This window comes from Apostichopus japonicus, chromosome 4, assembly GCF_037975245.1.
Source record: "Apostichopus japonicus isolate 1M-3 chromosome 4, ASM3797524v1, whole genome shotgun sequence".
NCBI classification, from domain to species: domain Eukaryota; kingdom Metazoa; phylum Echinodermata; class Holothuroidea; order Aspidochirotida; family Stichopodidae; genus Apostichopus; species Apostichopus japonicus.
This window is the reverse complement of record NC_092564.1, coordinates 22,981,919-23,002,036: the sequence shown is the minus strand read 5'-3', so window position 1 is coordinate 23,002,036 and position 20,118 is coordinate 22,981,919. Positions and strand designations below refer to the sequence as shown.

The 20,118-nt window shown below is 36.6% G+C and overlaps 1 protein-coding gene across 2 annotated transcripts; it reads left to right on the top strand.

Annotated features, from left to right (window-relative positions):
• Window positions 1-2,820: 2,820 nt before the first annotated feature.
• On the top strand, window positions 2,821-12,091 carry LOC139966834 (src kinase-associated phosphoprotein 2-like). Of its 2 annotated transcripts, XM_071970233.1 has the most exons (4): window positions 2,829-2,987; window positions 9,064-9,186; window positions 10,044-10,148; window positions 10,816-12,091. In XM_071970233.1, the coding sequence occupies exons 1-4, from the start codon at window positions 2,933-2,935 to the stop codon at window positions 11,301-11,303; spliced, it is 771 nt and encodes a 256-aa protein (XP_071826334.1). In that variant the 5' UTR covers window positions 2,829-2,932; the 3' UTR covers window positions 11,304-12,091. The 2 variants fall into 2 exon arrangements, with proteins under 2 accessions (XP_071826335.1, XP_071826334.1); XM_071970234.1 differs by lacking the exon at window positions 10,044-10,148 and having other exon boundaries at window positions 2,821-2,987.
• Window positions 12,092-20,118: the final 8,027 nt, after the last annotated feature.

Sequence of the window (20,118 nt, the reverse complement as noted above, 5' to 3'; positions counted from 1 at the left end):
ATGATAATAAATACTAATTTTTTCTTAGAGGCGGGAGAGGGGGGGGGGGGGTGTAATGCTCACTGTTACTTCTCTGACGCCGGTTGATCTTTTATCCATTGTTATTGATTATTGTTACTCTTTTGCATGAAACAATCAAGTACATACAGACCAACCAGAGACATAAATGTCATGAAAAGGAGGAAACTGAACTATCTTCCCTCAGGTACAACTACACTCGGGCAACATGTCTACCTTCCCCAAATCAGACGCCTATACATTTAAAGCGACAATAAATTCGTCATAGAACTGTATATATTAAATTTTGCTGCAGCATTTTCAAAAAGTTATAATAATTGATATTTACTAAGCCATACTATTAATTATCCAAGCTGCCATTTCTACATCAAATCTTCCTTCATGTATATGTATTTTCTCGTCATAGAACAGTATTTTTTAGTTGGACAAGCGGAAGGATAAATTTCTCTTTTATGTTACGTTACAAATAAGGCCAATATTGATTGAATAGAAGCAGTAAAGGCGGTTTATATATGGGGAGACGGATATTACCAGAGGTAAATAAGAATGATTAAGCCGACATGTAAAATTAGAAGGATTAAGGCCGACATGTATTCGCTGTAGCATAGTTCCGTAACACATAATTAATACGTTTGTTTACTTCTATCGAGCATGCAAGTGGACCAGGGTTAGATTCCCTTTCCGATAGCCTACAAATACATGTCCACATACGGTCTCATAAATGTTATCAATTACGAATTATATGGCAACATCACTTCACTCACCGCATTGAGTAACGCACACGAGTTAACCACAAAATATTCGTAGCCACTGCCATACTACAAAAGTAAGGGCGCTCTTTCATATTCGTATTACAATTTCTGCCTCTATGAACAATACACGGACAATATATGAGTCTATTATATACATAATATGTATATCTGAGTCATCATATTCATCATCCTAAGTTGCATTGGGGTGGGGGAGGGAGGAATTGGATCTCAATGGCTATGATTGTTTTTATGTACTTATTACAAATTTTGTAATTATTATTGCAATTGGGAATAAATTTAAGGGTATATCAGAAGGAAACTACACAAACGAAAGCACTCATTTCCATTGCATGTATCATTTACAAACATTCTCTGCCCCAACAATGCAGCAGTGAGATGTGCTTCCTGTTTGTATTCCCCCAGTAATGAGTTAAATGGCTATAGATCAATTTTCGTTTCGTTTGTATTACTTGGTTGATACCTTCTCCTTCTTATCATGTAACCTAGCTTGTTTTCTCTTTTCTCGTGTGTGCTTTCTAGCTGGAGGGCCGTGGTGTGGGGTACATGGGATGAGGATTGAATTCTTCCTAGTCTTTGTAGTTACTGATGCAAGGTTATGGAACATGAACAGTAGTTACTGTACTAGCTATGAGTATCGGGTGGCATCACGAGTCCCCAACAAGTGGAACATACTGCTACGCACTTGTTGAACTTACAGAGCATTCCCGCTCAATAATGTGCCGGGATAGGGTGAGTTATGTAGCAAGGGCATAAACTTACTTGCCCCAAAGAAGTACCTCGTTATTAAATATGTTGATTTTTTTTTGCTGAATATTACAACAATAGTTCAGAGAAGCATATATTTCATCAATATTACATACGGTAATTTTGCAGAAACAGCTAACTCAAGTAAGTGTTTCATTTTGTACCAATATGGAAAGTGAAGCAAGCAGATGTGGTTTCATAGATGTTAAATGGCAAAGAACATGTTTTCTTCCTTAATATGACACTATTGGTTTGATCTAATGGCACATTTGCTGATTTCCGAGTTTGTGAAACTTGTATATTGTGTCCACTTATGGTCGAAAATTGCTTTAATACCTTTAATTACCTGTTTTTATTAAAAGGTGGCAAATTATGCAGCTGATGTTTTAAGAACTGCGTTCAGTGTCCTTAAAACGAAGGTTGTAAAGACAAAGGGATAATATAACAAAAACTTAGGCAGTCACTCCCTATACACCATCAATGTGCATAAGTTGGCTAATTTTTATTCATATAACTAGAATTAAGATCCGACCTGTAAAATGGTCAATCTTTGATGAATTTTGATGGGAGTTGCAGCTTTTTTTCATGATTGCTAATGCCTATTAGAGTGATTAGGAAAATGTTGTTCATATAGGTGTCCGTAGAGAATTAACGAGGACACTTGCAAACTATGGGAAACAATTCAAAAGTGGGTCGCGATCAAGTCGCGGATATATCCAGATCGGAACTGAAATTTATGCACAGTTTCCCTGAGATTGCCGACGGTGTTTAAACAAGTTTATACAGCAAGCATAGTTCAAGATGGTATCTAGTCTAATTTTTCTGAGCATCGATTCAAAGTAGTGGGGTGGGGTTCCGTCCTCGGCAAGAAAGATCCTGTGTCGTGTGCCTAAAGGTTTGCGTAAAACGCACATATAGCCATATTTCTCATGGGATGTCATATATATCTATGGGAATGAGAAGTGGAGCGCGATTATACGGGAGGGGGGGGGGGGGGGGGTAAGTGCCAAACTCAGTCCATCACCCCCCCCCCCTTCCCGAGAAAAGGCCAAAATAGAAACAAAATCATACGATTGTTATTCCTATTGCCACTTAACTCTCAGCGTTTGACTTTCGCTTCACTCTGTGATCATTTTAATATATTCTGCTTTCAAAGTGCAATGTATTCGGTTACAATTATCTTAAGTTCATTAGCAAGCGTTGAAAAATGAAATGAAAGCAATTGCTATTTTTCGACAATCGCAAGTGAAATGTGTCAGTTCAGCTCTAATAATTAATGATTCTTAGTTACAAGTGCTTCATTGTACACAGGCTTGGCCGTTATAGTGAGGCTACACATATACTTCCTTGTTAAGAAGGCATTGTTGTTTTGATTGGATACGGGACAGTGACTAGAAATGGCTACAGAGACCGACCAACAAGATTGGCAGGAAATACAACATGTCTTGACAAGTAAGGACAAAAAATTGTCAATTTAATATTTATTTTATCGTGTTTATTTGTTATTTATCATGCTTATAAATAAGAGAATACTGACCGCGACTACGTAGGTTTTAACTGCATTAGCATTTCATATACAATGATAACCACGTTATATATTAATCAGCATCAGTGATATGCATGTATATAGAGCTTGAAATGTATATAGATACACATTTGTGATCGGCGTCTATCTTGGCGTAGAGTGCTCTATGTTCGGTGGACAGAGCGAAGCATATAGATGGAAATTGGTTGAGAACTAATTCTCATCTATATCTATATCTCTACATATATATATATATATATATATATATATATATATATATATATATATATATATATATATATATATATATATATATATATAAATATATATAGGAATAACGGAAAAACTGTTAAACAACTATGCTGCATTTAGAGAAAGGCTGGATCTCGAGTGAGATACAATAATTGAATGAGGTAAGTGATTGGAAGTGAAACAGCCAATGTTTGGTTTTTGCAGAGCTTTCGAGCAAAACTAGCTCTTCTTCAGTGCATGATCACCGAAAGTGACAAGGAGTAGCAGGAATTGAAACTGTTTTATAGAGGAGATGTCGGCATGGTTGTAAGGGCAAAGCGACTTACTATATATAAATAAATAAATATATATATATATATATATATATATATATATATATATATGTAGAGATATATATCGGTTCGAATCGATATATATATATATATATATATATATATATATATATATATATATATATATATATATATATATATATATATATATATATAGTTAGTTAGTTAGTTAGTTAGAAAGGATTACGTAATTACCAGCAGCACCCCCCCCCCCCACCCACATTAAAATAGCCGCTATAGCAGTACTCGTAGTGCTAACAAGTATCATTGCCCGTAGACTCAAGTTCAGCCTACCCGGATTTGCGTGATTATAAATAAAATGTAAACAATTATCATCGCTAGTTCATAGTGATTTATTTACATTAATGTAACCGCACCGTATGCTCAGGCTTTAACGTGAAGGAATTACCAGCATTAGAGTCAGTTAATTCAGGCCTGTATAGTATAGTACTGTTCATCTGGTCTTATTTATAGAATACTCGGCACTTCAGATGAGAAATCTTTGTTTGATTATAACTCTAAATCATTAGAGATGGTGCGATAGGGTTTGGAAAGGGGCCAGGGTGGGGGGGGGGGGGTTGGGGTTGATATATGTAGACTGACACTCATAAGTTTAAAATCACAAACCAATAAAAACATTATTCCACCCACTCATGTACTTCCTGATGAATGAAGACAGCAATTTCATTACGACGTTCCTTATTGTTTTAGAACCAATACTTTCCTTCCTTAATAATGGGAACTAGCTGATCTTAGAAGTTTTTTATTAACACATGTTAAATGATAGGCTAATCATGCATCGTTTTGAACCAAGTCAGAAGTTTATTCCAATCGGATGCCTGCTGGACAGATATATACATATATGATGATATACATATATGTCATACAATAAAATAAAACATATTTTTCACTAATGTATACGCAGCATGCATTATGCATATTAGTATACAGTACAATGAGTGTACAAAGTCCATATTGTAAGTAGCATATGCTCTATATAGCACTATGACGTCATACGTAACATGAGAGGGTGCATTCAACTATTGTTATATAGCATGTATGATATTTGGTGTCAGACAGCAAAGCATTGTCGTAAGATTATTTAGGTTCAATATTGACCTGGAACAGAAACAAATCATCCCCCCCCCCTCCCAAAAAAGCGTTTAATATTTCAAATGCCATATCAAGTATAGTGTTCCCTTCATTATTGGAAACAACTTCCTAGAAGGAAATATATTTGTATCAATAGACTCGAGTTGTACACTGACTAATAGAGTCACTTAAGACCTTATAGGACTGTATAGGTAATTGGCACACCTCCCACTTCGATCCCCTACCCATCCTACCACCTGTCATTCCCCTCCCAACCGTGAAAATGGGGGGGGTTCTCTTCTATTGTTCTATACAATTTATTCTTAATTTACCATGAATATTAATGGCAATGTGTCGCTTTAATTGTTGACTGTAGACTTTCCTGTTATCCTTCATTATTTCTCTGTCATTTTGCCCACTCTAACATCTCTAATTATAATACCGAATCTCATATTCTATTTGTAGTTGTGACACGTTCAGTACAAGTAACGTATTGTTTTTTATGGGGATCATAGGTCATTTGTAGTCACCAGAGGCCAAATTGTGGAAACCTTGTTTTATAAGCTACCGAACCGCCCACCGAACAACCTATCATTTGGCATGTGCGTTACGCCTTATTAGAATAGGAGGATGTTGGCAATTGGAAATTAGCTTAAAGGCATCCGTAGAATCAAATAAAATCTCACGAACAAAATTTCGTAGGCTTCAGCGTGCCGATAGCAAGGGCGGCGGAAGCACTTTGAATCTGGGGGGGGGGGGGCACCAACGTGGAAGGGCACGTTGCAGAAATTCGATTGGACTGATGCAGCCTGATATTAAGTACCCTTTATAACTCTTATTGTATTATCTTATTTGCGTATACACATCACTGCATCAACGCCCCCCCCCCCCCTCAAGGAAACAATGCATACTAGCACTGCAGTATCTAATGTGCAAATTGGGAAACAAGGAAAAAGACAAAATGATGTGAAATCATTATAAAGTCCAAGTCCCTGCACGCGCGATCGATACATGCATGAAAGCAAATGAAATATGTCAAAATACTGAAAGAAAATTAATTTTCTATGTGTTTTTCAATGGTTGAACTGATATTATTATGATCATTATTATTGTAACGACTTTCCCAATAATTATAACCAATTTGGAAGGGTTATAACACGGCAAATGATTGTATGCTATTGGCATGCGATGTAGTAACCAACGCATGCCTATATGATATGCACATTAACATGTTGAACGCGCGCGAAGCGCGCGAAAAATTTTGGTAATATTTTTCGGGCAAGTCGTTACAGCCCCCCAGATCAAATTGGGCTCCTACGCCTGTGGTAGTAAACATATAAAACTTTCCGAAATATTTCATTCGACGTGGGTTTCGCCTTGTAAACTCTTTTTTTATTTAGAAATTTTTATGTAGAAAAAGGGCACATTTTTAAGCTGAGGAAAAGTGGGGGGGCACGTGCCCCCTGTGCCCCCCCCCCCCGGTTCCGCCGCCCTTGGCCGATAGGCTGTATATTTTTAGTATATACATTGCGTGCAAAACGGTGTGCTCTTTGTACAAACAGCCAGCGGCGTAGCCAGCGTGGGGGTTCTGTTGGGGGGGGGGGGGCAGAGTGCTCCCACAGAAATTTGGGTAACGCGATGAGTGACGGTGAAAAATCAAAGGGAGCCAAAAAAAAAAAAATCTAAGTGTAATCGAACCTAGGGGATGGGGCCGATGGAAAGTCACCTCAAAAATATGTGCGATACGTGCGGCGGAGGGGGGTCAACCACGAAATAGAATGTAATGAACGGTAACCTCAAAAATATGCACTTTGCGCGCGGTTGCAGTGTCTCTCTGAGTGGCCATATATTTGTATTCAAATATATTTTGTTCATCATGTGATATAACCGGATGGTTTTTGACCGCGCAGGCGAGCACATTATTACTTTTTTCTAAAATTGGTAAAGGTTTTGTACCAAAATATGGATACTTTTAGTAAACGAAAGTAGTTTTAAGAAACCACTGAGCTAGCACTTCACATAGATTTTTATCACTGGCCGATCTCAGTGAGAAATTGACTGTGTAAAATGGTTCGCTATTTGCGCGTGCATTCTGTACGGGAAGTTTTCATGTGCGGACCGAGATTGTTTACTAACTTCATGGAACATGTACAAACATGCAGCGAAAGCATCATTTCAAATCTGGAATAACAATTAACTAGAAGGAACGGTTTGAGCTTACCAAGTACGTCATATGTTTTAAAAGCATACATCAATATTTTGTGTTCATATATTAATTTCTCAACCAATTAAACAAAAAAATAAACGTCGCTATCACGACGGCTTGGCTATGCGCAGGCTTCACAGTTAGAGTATATGCAGGTAGACTAATAAGCATTTTTAAAAAATGTTTCTTATCAGACTACCAATACCAACGGCCAAAAATCTCCTAAATTATTTCCTAAGGCATTTCCTACAAGCCATCAGTCATAATTCGCAAAATATACAACAATTTATAGAGTTTTAAGACAAGTTTGTCGTTATTCCTTTGTTCATCACTTATTTTTGGTTTAAAAGTTTAAATTTCATACTACATGTCCAAGACATAATTTTTCATTGTGCAATTACGTAGCAGCATGTATCTGCCTAAGTGCCTAACCTTTATTGACAGAAAGTATTGAGGTTGTAGATCTGTTCCATGGAGATTTGAACAGCAATCAAAGTGTCGAGTGAGTTTATGCGTTTCGGCGAGTGGATGTTTAGTCACGGTCGCCAAATAACGAATACTTTAACTCATATTTCGAGGCCTGAAAACCTTTAAACATGATTTCTCAGGGTAGAAATTAAGAATAATGTCCATATGGTATATGGATTTGCCATATTTAGTACAAGAATCCTGTTGCTTGTGAGGTCAAATCTCATTTGAGGTCACCAGAGGTCAAACTTTGAAAACCCTTTTACATGATATCTAAATATGGGAATCGTGGATACTTCTCAAACTATGGTGTGCGGTTGTATCACATTAAGTACAAGACCCCTATTAATTTGTTGGAGGTTTGTATTTCCAGGTACAGTAGACCATGGAGCTATAAACAGAGTAGACTGACCTGTGCGTGTTGACCATGTCAAAGTGTAGTAGTGCATCAAACTATTGTGACATCTGTTTCTGGTTAACATCAAGCAGACGGTCTAGTGCAATGAAGTCATCGAAACCTCAAAGCAGTTTGCATTCTGGTTTATAGTTTCATCCGAAGCGCCAATTGCGCCGATACTTTTTGTCCAATGTGGTTTGTCCACTGAGCCGGTAGCAATTTGCTCTGATTGAAACGTTAGTTTAAGTCATGCATAAACCACACAGTTTGTTGTTTGTATTTTTATGATTTCTCGCACGCTACTTTCAATGAGTGCTACAGTGTTATGTACGAATAGAGCAAAAAAATAATAATAATAATAAAAAAAACATATGTTCACATTTTTAGACATTCCTATTGCCTATCTTGTTAAAAAGTGTTAGCAGATTTAATGAAGTTACTATAAAATTGTGGATATATTCATCACAAAAAGGTGCATTTAGCTGGTAATGAGTCTTATCAGTTAATGAAACAGTACGAAAAAAGTAACAACCTCGCACGATTCGTATATTTAAAGTTGCCATCCGCTATACTAGGTAGGACTTTTGTAGGCCTAAGCTAGATGTACGTTCTCTTTCTGGTACCCAGCTCACTAAGTTAAAGTGATAATAATAACCAGTAGTTATTTTTACGACTCTTAAGCGACCACAAATGTAGGAGAAACCCGCAAGGGCTTCTGGATTACAACTAACACGTCGCTTGGCTTTCAATTCAACATTTTTAACTTTATTTTAAGATAGGAAAACCGTACATTGCTTTATACATTGACCCGGCCGGGAATCGAACTCCGAACCTCCCGATTGCTAAGCTTCATTTCTTTAAATGCCACCGCCTTTATCCAGCACTCGGCCACAGCACCTGTGTATAATCACGTCAATTGTGACGTTACAACTGCATTGATCGTCTCCATTGTTGGTGATTTATTAACAGTTTAATTATCCAATACAAAAGCAATTGGAACCCGATAAGTTAATGCAATCAATTACTTGGAGTGTATGGCAATTGAATCGTTTCTTGCGCGATTTTGATGGACTTAAAGTAACATACTACTTGTTTAATCTCTCCTATCGGATATATAACCTCCCAAGTTGTAGCAAATTCAACGTGAAATGCAGCTTTAAGTAAAACATAGGCTTTATGCTTATAAACACGTATACACAAGGTAATTATATTAGCACTTTATTGAATGATGTGGGTGTTTACTTTGTTTTTTAAAGATGTGGGTGTTTACCTCTCAACGACGCTGAAGAAGGAACATTTGAAGAAAGTCGCAGATAAGCAGAGGTTGAATTTAATGACAGAAGTTCACAGCGCCCTCACTATGATATCCAAAAAGCATGGTAAGAATTTCAAATCAAAAGATACGAGATTGCTGCGTGTACCAGCGGAAGCTTTCATATATCATGCATAAATGAATATACGTTTTCGAAGATCCTTAAGTGCAGTTAACCACGATGTGTTCGCGGCGAACACCATATACGTGTCCAGAAATACAATGTTACTGCCATGCATATACGCTGGATCCCCAAAGAACGGTGAATTCATATATAAGTTACTAGTAATTACTTTCAGCATTCTGGTTATTGTAAGATGGCTGGTATAGGAGGGCTGACTGGTATCTGGGTACTGTGACATCGCCTAACCAGATTACATTACATGGTTACCCTCGAGAGGTTGTAGTCAAGATTCCGAATCAAGCAAAATAATATTTTTATCGTGTCGATAGCTTTGGGTACGCTAGAGGATAAGAGTGGACCACGAAACCAACCTGAAGCTATCCTAGGATTCATCCCAGGATTCATCCCAGGATTCATCACAGGATTCATCACAGGATTCATCACAGGGTTCATCCCAGGATTCATCACAGGGTTCATCACAGGATTCATTACAGGATTTATCACAGGATTCATCACAGGATTCATTACAGGATTCAAACTCATGACAGGATGAATCCTGGGGATGAGTTTGAATCAAGTGATGAATCCTGAGATGAATCCTGGGATGAATCCTGGGATGTTGGATACCTGTGATGAATCCTGGGATGAATCCTGTGATGAATCCTGGGATAGCTTCAGGTTGGTACGATGAGAGGGTGCGGCGGGTTTACAGTTCTAAAAACTATCATGCTGGCTCCCTTAGCATCTTTGATCATTTGAAGCTAATTCTGATTTGACCTTCTTCTTTGACCCAATTGTAGGATTGTATCCATTCGTGAAGTCTCAGAGTTTCACTGAACGACATAGAGGTTCCCAAAGAAGGCACCAGTCTATCAAAAAGGATGGACCTGGAATAGAAATCTCAGGTTTGCTCTCCTGGTTAACAAATCACCACAGGATTCATATATATTCATATATCTGATGGTGTATCTTCTGCACGGTTAAACCATGGAAATCTGAAAGTGGGGATATATCTCTGTGGGGATGAATCTGGATAGCGGTCTCACTTTCCATAAATTGCACACGTTATATGTACATGAATTCTGTAATCAAACTGAATCCTTAGATGGATCCTGTGATGAATCCTGGAATGAATCCTTTGATGATTTTGAATCTTGTGATGAATCCTGTGATGAATCATGTTATGAGTTGAATCCTGGGATGAATCATGTGATGAGTTTCAATCCTGTGATGAATCCTGTGATAAATTTTGTGGTGAGTTTGAATCCTATGATGAATCCTGTGATGAATCGTGGGATGAATCCTGTGATGAATCATGGGATGAATCCTGGGGATGAGTTTAAATCCTGTGATGAATCCTGAGATGAATCCTGGGATGACTCCTGGGATGAGTTGGATACCTGTGATGAATCCTGGGATGAATCCTGTGATGAATCCTGGGATAGCTTCAGGTTGGTACGATGAGAGGGTATGCGGCGGGTTTACAGTCCTAAAAACTATCATGCTGGCTCCCTTAGCATCTTTGATCATTTGAAGCTAATTCTGATTTGATTTTCTTCTTCTTTGACCCAGATGTAGGATTGTCTCCATTCGTGAAGTCTCAGAGTTTCACTGAACGACATAGAGGTTCCCAAAGAAGACACCAGTCTATAAAAAAGGATGGACCTACAATAGAAATCTTACTAAATGGAGAAGATTCCGAAGAAGTTAAAACTGATAACGAGGACACGTACGACGAAGTAACCATCAAAATTGAGCATGTTGGAGAAGATACACCGCCGCTAGGAATGTTAAAGAACCAAGAAACGCCGTTACCACAGCTACCGGTTGAAGACAACGCATCCTTAGAGACGGTTTGCTGGCGATACGATTACACAAATATTTACCGAGCATTGTGGGATTGCAAATCGGAAGCGGCAGACGAATTGGAATTGAAGAGAGGTGATTTTGTTCATATTATCAGTCGGGAATACGAAGGATGGTGGATCGGGGAGAAGGAGAATCTGACAGTTGGACTTGTTCCTTCTCAGTACTTAATGGAAGCTTTTGTTCCATCTTAATCCAACTGTTTGAACTAAGTTACTAATTACAACAATGCATATACACTGTCGTGAGAGTGAGTTATATTTACCACTACAGAATTGTATATTCACCGTTTAACTCAATGGAGTAATACAACGTACTGGAAGAAAAACTACGAAATGTGTCCCTTTTACGTTGCACAAAGAATAATACATGGGTGTCCCCCTCCCCTTTGGATATTTTTGCATTTCCAGGTGGCCTCAGATGCAATTTGGTGCAATATAGCACACTTCAACCCACCCACTCCATTTTGTATATAATTTTGCATTTTCACCTGGCCTTAGATGCAATTTGGTGCTCTAAATGAGATTTTTTCTCATTTGGAAATGAAAAAGGGGTTTTCTGACTTGCAAAGCGGGGGGGGGGGGCGGAATGATACTTCCGCCCCTCCATATTTTTCACTGGGGGCTGGCGCCCCCAGCCCCCGGTTCCTACGCCCTTGGACTAACCTAACTACACACGCTTTGGAACCAAAGTCTATTGTATGTCTTAAAATAGCACAGTGTTAATTAATTGTATGTCACATTGATCTAACAATAACAATAATAATGTAAATAAATGAATAAGGGAAACTGACTAGGTAATTTTAGACAACGAAAAATAACAAAGAAATTGACTGACTAGAAGAACGGGATTCTGACTAGTGACCTCTGGATTCAGTGGCTCGAATTTCGCTCTAGCCATAATCAAAATAATCAAAAAAGTTATATAATTAATTATAAACCATATTAGGCATACAATGACTACAAATTTACAAGTTCGCAAACATCACTTCCTTAGTTTCCTTTTTTCCCTCTTCCTGTTTACAGTTTCATTCATTTATATCTAGTTCGCGCCAGGATATATTATCCACCTGGGGGATAATGTCTAACACGATAAAGTTTTTTTTTCACAGAATTCCACTGTTGCGTATCAGCATATATATATCTTAATAAACGAAAGTTGAATTGCGCCCTCGAATTACATCAGCTTTAATCAAGACACTCCCGAATAATGAACAATAACGTGGCCTTCGTGAGTTGCATCAGGTATTTACTTCATACTCGACTGTACGAGTTCTTTGAAAATATTGGCTGATTCACCAATTGACCAATTACGTCATAGTTTCCTAAAGATTGCACACAAACTTGATTAAATATACTCTGAATGGGAAAAAGAGATTGAACATCTAGGCTCTGGACCAGGGTTTCCCTAACTTTATGCCCACACGAACCCCATGTGGATGTCAGAGTTGTCACGAACCCCCAACTTTCGAGACTCGATCTGAGTCATTATTATACTATAATACGCATAACAGTGATTCTTAAAAGATCAAGTTCATAGTGTAATATTGTAATAAAAAACAAGAGTTGAACAAATGTTTATTCAAGATCAGATCACGAATTGTATCACGCAACGATCAACCATCACACACGACGAGACGGATGCTCCTGTTTTTTTATCACATGCACGGTACGATATACTACTATGGCAACATATGCATGTGGAACGCGAAAAGAGTTTGTCGATAGGTACGATTTTTGTACATTACTAAGTTATATATATATCAGTTCAACAAAAGTACTCTAGTTTTGACTTTCCGAAACGTCTCACGACCCCCCTGGGATGGATTCATGCACCCCTGGAGGTCCATGCACCCCAGTTAGGGAACCCATGCTCTAGACTGTTTCCAAAGCATCAGACAACGAGAAAGATATAACTCTCCTTTTGTGTGACATTAAGTCCCATGGCTATGCAGGCCAAGCTACAGACAGTTATCTACATACAGCGTCCTCAAAATAGTAACAACCGTGATCGTTACCTCCGTGACCCCCCTGGACCAACGTGAACACCTATATTACACGTGAAGGCAGAACCCACATCAGTTCAATTGGCATAAACAAACTTATAGAAGACCGTACGATAGATACGACAGGGGTTGCTACAAATGTGGCGAAAACAACCACAAGTCAGAAAGATATCGCTTTGACCGACTATTCAGTGTAGGTCATGTGGACGTCATGGACAAAAGGAAAGTTCATGCTTAAACAACAAACACATTTGTAAAATTCTTGGTCGAGAGTGCCGCTATACATACGAACCCTGTCCTGCGATTACCCCCTGACGACACCCATGATAAATCCTACAAAGTATTCAATAATAAACATCTGAATAGTACACACATTGATGTTTGTAAGTGTTTGAACAATGTTAACAATAAATTCAACAATGTTATGACCACCACGAAAATCAATAATGTCATCGCAATAGGTTCTATGAATATTCATCACCTTTTTACCTAAGGTGGATCAATTACAGGCTTTTATATATGATGGTATACGAAATCATTTAGTATATTTGCCTTGAACGAAACCTTTTTCAATGATACAATACAGGATTATAAAGTATGCATACCCGGTTACAATGTAATTCGCAAGGACAGGAAAGATATAGAAGGAGGCGTTGCTGTTACAAAACAAAACCAGTCTGTTCGAAATTCCAAATTTGAAACAATATAATTGAAGAGATTCGGGTTGAAATTGTTTTACCTCATATTACAAATTTGTTGAATTGTGTATTTTATCTCCCCTGATTCAACAGCCGAGTGGAATGATAAATTTCATGAGATGATAGCTGCCCCGTGTAATTCTTTTTCTGTCATAGTTATTATCGGGGACTTTAACATAATCTATTAGGTGGGAGTAACAAACGTTGGATGCAACGTTTTACATGGAGATTTAAAACTTGAAGCAAGTAATCAAAGTACCAACTAGAGAAACTAACAACAATGTGGATAATGATTATTTAGCTAGTGTTAAAGAGTTATGCTTTCTTCAAAGTTACGTAATGGTGTTACATTCCAAAATCCAAACGTGACTGAGGGTTATGGCTGCAAATCGCTTATTTCAAAGGATGTTACTAAACCTACCGGTCTGGGCGGTGATTCAAATCTAGAAGTATCAATTATCTACCTGTTTAATCTAATATATTAGATAAAACGTTCATAATGCATTATTCTAGTTTTTAATTGCATTTGGTTTAATACGAATGTCCCAGTCAGTTTTTCGAGAAGTGCACTCCTGTGAAACTGCATTACTGAATAAGATCATCGACGACTGCAGATCTATTGATATACATTTATGTATGGGATCTGTATTTCAAGACCCGTGAAAAGCATTTGACCTAGTAAACCATTCTAATCTAATAAATAAGCTAACTATGTATGGTCTTCCGGAAAGCTCTGTTGCATGGTTGAAGTCCTATTTATCTAATAGACAACAATCTACGTATGTATGTTAATGGTGTGTTTTTCCCCTTACTGCCATTGACATTTGGGGTGCGACAGGGTCCGTTGATCTTTGTTATGTTGATTTTAATGACATTGGTCAAAGTATTAATCATTGCTCGGCGGATATGTATGCAGATGATACAACATGTGATATGAAGGGCACGTCTATAGATGATTAGAATACCAACTTAAATGAGGATATGACTAATATTTGCAAATGGTGAATAAAATTGGTTATAAAAAGTAACAAAACTAAAGGCTTGTTGATTTGTTCAAGAGAAAGGTTGAAATCAATTCAAAATAACAACTTAAATATCGTCGTCGAAGATTCTTTAAGTGTATGCTGCGAAAAGATTTTGGACGTAAAAGTTGACAATGAATTCTCTTGGAATGAACAAGTTGATTTTGTTTGGAAGTTCGTTTCTAGTATGATTGGCTTTACTTCGACGTATAAAACCAATCATTGATACAAATACTTGTATTCTATTTGATAACGGATATATTTTACCGATGTTTGAGTATTGTAGTTTATTATGGGGTATGAGTATACCAGAAGTGTTCTGAAGTAGTCGTTTATACAGAGAGTTGCAGCAAGAATTATTCTCAATGCAAAATTTGATGAAAAAATCTGAAGACCTTCTGAAAATGTTGAACTGGTCCTCATATGAAAAACGTTTTAAAAATGTTAAATATTGACAATGGTGTATAGGTCTTTTCAATGGTCTGGCTAAACAGTACATTGTGGGCAGGTTCCGTCCCACGAATAATATACTGTACATATCTACTACCTAAGGTCCACCACACGAAATACTTTATTCTTAGAGGGTGGTTATACCCAGTATAATCAGGAAACATTTTCTTATGTTGCTGCTAAGGAGTGGGACGAGTTAAAAAAAGAGTGTAAGAATACCAACTCCTTAAATACCTTTAAACGTTTCATACAGGACTTGAACTAATTTTGTATATGCTCTTAATTCAATTCATTGATTGTTCCATGATGTATTTTATGCCGTTGTCAATTTTGTGTGTTTTTTATTCGTTTTATTGTCGTCTAATTGTTTACCTTTTTATTCTATATTATTTTCATTATGATTATGTTACTTGTAGTTTTTACATTTCAGGGCCTCGTGGGAGATTAGCTTTACAGTAACCGAGTATACCCTATAATGTTAGACAAATAAATAAAATAAAGTAAGCTTTTAAATATAAATCTTCACGAGAAAACATTACATAAGCAGTTTTTGTCGCCACGATACTATTTTCTCCCCTTAAGTGGTTTGAAACTTCCTTCCTGCTTTGAAAACGTAATGGTTGACTTGGGAGAATACCTAATAAGATGTACTGACTTATACAGTGTCACTCACTTTCCAACCGATGGAATTTGAATACTCATTTCTATCTCGAAGTATGGTTTATGTAAGGAAAGCATAGTGTGTTTCTATCAACTTATTGTCAACAATAACATTTCTGGTCCTGTTTGTGTTAAATTTAGGCCTGAATGTTGAAACAACTCGCGCAATCTACTCTGAGATATTTTGACCAATTCCAGTGTATAACGACTGCAGTTATGTTGATTCTTCACCAATCGAAGCTCTATAGTTATACGTTTATTAACATTTCCCATTCTATTTTTCATTGTTTTTACTTCATAGCAAACTTAGTTTTCAGTGAAAAAACTGGTAACTGTTGAGTAACGTTTCGATATAGCAGCACAATATCAGTGACCCCACACATATAATGGTACCCGCTGCATGTTACTGATTGTACGTTTATCATAGAAATGTATTGTAAACAATGGAAAGGTCTTACCCCAATCATGTTTCCATGAAATAATTAAACATAGGAAATCTAGTGCACCTTGAAAAAAATCTATGTTCCCAGAAAGTCCGTCTCACCTTCCCTTTCACTTAACTCGTCCAGAAAATATGAAAACAGTCTACATCTGTCATGTGGCGCAGAACCTGCATACTGAATGGATCACACCACTTCACCGACGCCACATGGTAACTTTTAAAATATTTATATGTTGTTGTTGTTTCTGAATTAACAGTAATATATTACATAGTATTGAGAGCTAAATCGAGAAGATGACTAATTCATTTACTATTTTCTTCTTCTAAAAGATTCATTTCAGATACATGACGTAACTTAAATGTTTATCCGGCCTCGGCAAATGATTGAAACATAATTAGATACAACACCTTTTAAACCTCGAACAACGTTTACTTTTCGCTGACGAAACACTGTATGATTTCGTCTATGCTATCGATTAAACCATTCAGATGTAAAACGTTTCACCTGTAAATCAGTATATTAATTTATTATACCGTTTTTTTTTCAAATTTAGCCCTAAGGGCGCATGCTCCAAGAAAGGTGGGTCCGACTTAAGTTGATCTGGGGAGCAATTATGGCATAACTAAATTTGATGTTATTCAGGAAAAGTGTCAAAAATATCTACTAGCTCAGCTTAACTGCCAAAGATGAGAGCTGACCCTTGCTCTATCGCTCACGTCATCTGTAAAATACACCCAGTTGTGGCTGGCTGCGACGAATAAGAGGGAACTGCTATGTTTTGTGTGTGTTTTGTTGTATGCACGTATATAAATATAAAGCAAATTCCCCTGAAGTGACATTGCATCATTGCCTAATATCATTAAGGCGAGCTTTTCAATCTGTCGTGTGTCTTGTGGACTCTGACTTATGTTCATATATGACGTCAGAGAAATTATACTGTGTATAAATTCATATTAGTGCTCGGTTGACATTTTTAATCAATTCAACTTGTGGACTTTACACTCTCACATTTATATACAGTGTTTTATAAATATTTTACTTTTGTATTCATATATACATACACTTTCACTCACGTAACATATTTGTATCGATATAGCCTACATATTGTACAGCTTGTGGAATTTACACTTTACACTCTCACATTTACATGCAGTGTTTTATAAATATTTTACTTTTGTATTCATATATACATAAAACTTTCACTCACGTAACATATTTGTATCGATATAGCCTACATATTGTACAGCTTGTGGAATTTACACTTTACACTCTCACATTTACATACAGTTTTTTATAAATATTTTACTTTTGTATTCATATATACATAAAACTTTCACTCACGTAACATATTTGTATCGATATAGCCTACATATTGTACAGCTTGTGGACTTTACACTCTCACATTTATATACAGTGTTTTATAAATATTATACTTTGTATTCATATATACATACAATTTTACTCACGTAACATATTTGTATTGATATAGCCTACATATTGTACTCCATATTATGTACAAGTTCATACACATGTGTGTTTATATATACATTACACATTATTTGCCGTTATTGCATCCCTTACATGTATTCAGTTGGGGATTCTCAATACCACTTGTAGTATCAAGTTGAAGGTATATGTGTGCGTGTTGGTCAATTTGTTGCGTTAAGAAATATTATTTCCTCATTGTTGAAGAAAACAAATATATACGAAACATAATAAACAAGATAGAGTATCCTTGTCGACAACGTTTAAACTTCCTTGAAGAAGCAGTTTCCTTTGTACAGTTGTGTCATCAATCTCAAACAATGGAATTGATCACGTGACCACAAATAGACATCAAGGTATCCGATGAGAAGAGGTAATGCCAGCAAGAGTTCAGGAGAATAACAGACATTAGGAAACAGCTTTTAGGCTGGGGTGGGGGTTTGGGTGGGGATGGGGATGGGGATCTGGGAAAGCATGAATGAAATGAAGTTGCTGACATTCGGTATTTAGTAAATGCTACTGGTTGGGAAAATATAGCACATGCAACATCATATGAACTTTGTGCTTAATTGGATCAGTAGTTCTCTTTTCAACTAAGCTGGCAACATATTTCCTCATTTATATAACGCACAAGAAACACTAAACAAGTTCTTGGGTTCTTTTCTTTTCCTGAACCTTATGATATTTGTTTTTCTATCTCTTTGCCGTCCTTTTGTGCCTTGGTTGTTAACCGTTTTGCTTCTGCAGATTATTGTATGCGTCTTTTGTTTTGTGGGCTCCTCTAGAAATGCAGTGTTTCTGCATCGAGCAGGACTCATTAAAGATGAAAATAATAAAAAACAACAAATTAAAGCAAGATTGAATATTTCAAGTGCCAAATCCATCCATAAAGTCCCTACAAGATTGAATATTGAAAGTTTTATGCCGAATCCATCAATAAATGCTTTTCAAAATTGAACATTTTATGCCGAATTCAACAATAAAGTCTCTACAAGATTGAATATTGAAAGTTTGATGCCGAATCCATCCATAAAGTCTCTACAAGTTTGAATATTCAATGTTTTCTGCTGCAAGTTCTACAGTACGTTGTTTTTTCGTACAAAGTCGTAGTAAATGTTTGGTTTATTTAGGAATTTTTTGTAGTATTGATTTGAAAAAGTTAAAAAGAAAAGAGTTTAATATGTAATATTATACTACATGTATCACAAATATTTCTCACTACAATTAATGGATGGACTATAACATAATCATCCGAGACTTTACCGTATAGTGTTCCCAACACTAATCAGAGTAAAATCAACTGGATATTCGTTTACTAAGAAAGATCCACACTTGCAGCAATATATCCATGTAAATTGTCTATAGGGTGGGTCGTTTTAGTTTATCCCCGCTGTGAAGGAGGCAAAATGGAAGGGTAATTAAGAAACATCTTCATGTAAAATTGAGGTATCATAGTCTAAGAAAACTATAGTTCTGGTATATAGTGTTTCTAAATTTCAGTTTTAACATATAATTCAAGTTGAATTCATTTTTTTTCCACAACTGACAGCCAGAAATACAATAAACATTACATATTACATTGTGTATAAATCAGATGAGAAAGGAAGCCTTCTATAAAACCTGACGAAGGTTTAATGAAGTAGAACACCCCCAACCAGGAAGATACAAAATAAACATTTATTTATTTATTTGCATTTTATTTCACAATTACACTACATTAAGTTTAATACATTAAAACCCTTGTCGATTGTTGTATAATAAATCAGATGGTAAGTTGATACGTAACATGAATACCATTTATGAGCTCAAACAGTTACATGCGAAATATAATATTAATAATGTTCAATGCATTGTTTAGTTTTTATTCTTTTACAAAGTGCAGCAGACTTTAACATATACATATTTGTTGGTATTGTATTCCAAGTGTTAATGCAGGCACGATATCTTAAACTTAACAGTTCAAAGTTCGTACGAGCTGGACAACAGCGAATGTTATAAGCATGTGTTGTATCGTAATGATGAACAACGTTATTAGTAGAGAATAAAATCTTTGAATGCAGGGGGTTAAGTTTTTGCTTAAAAAATTGTAAACGAAGCATGCAGTTTTTATTTTAATAAGATCATTGAGTCACTAATTTCTTAAGCAGAATTCGCCTTCGGGTTTCCCCCTATATTTCAGCAAGAAAAGCTCTCACAATGGAGCGTCCTAAGAAGAGTGTCCCTGTTTTCGAAGCTAACACTGAAGT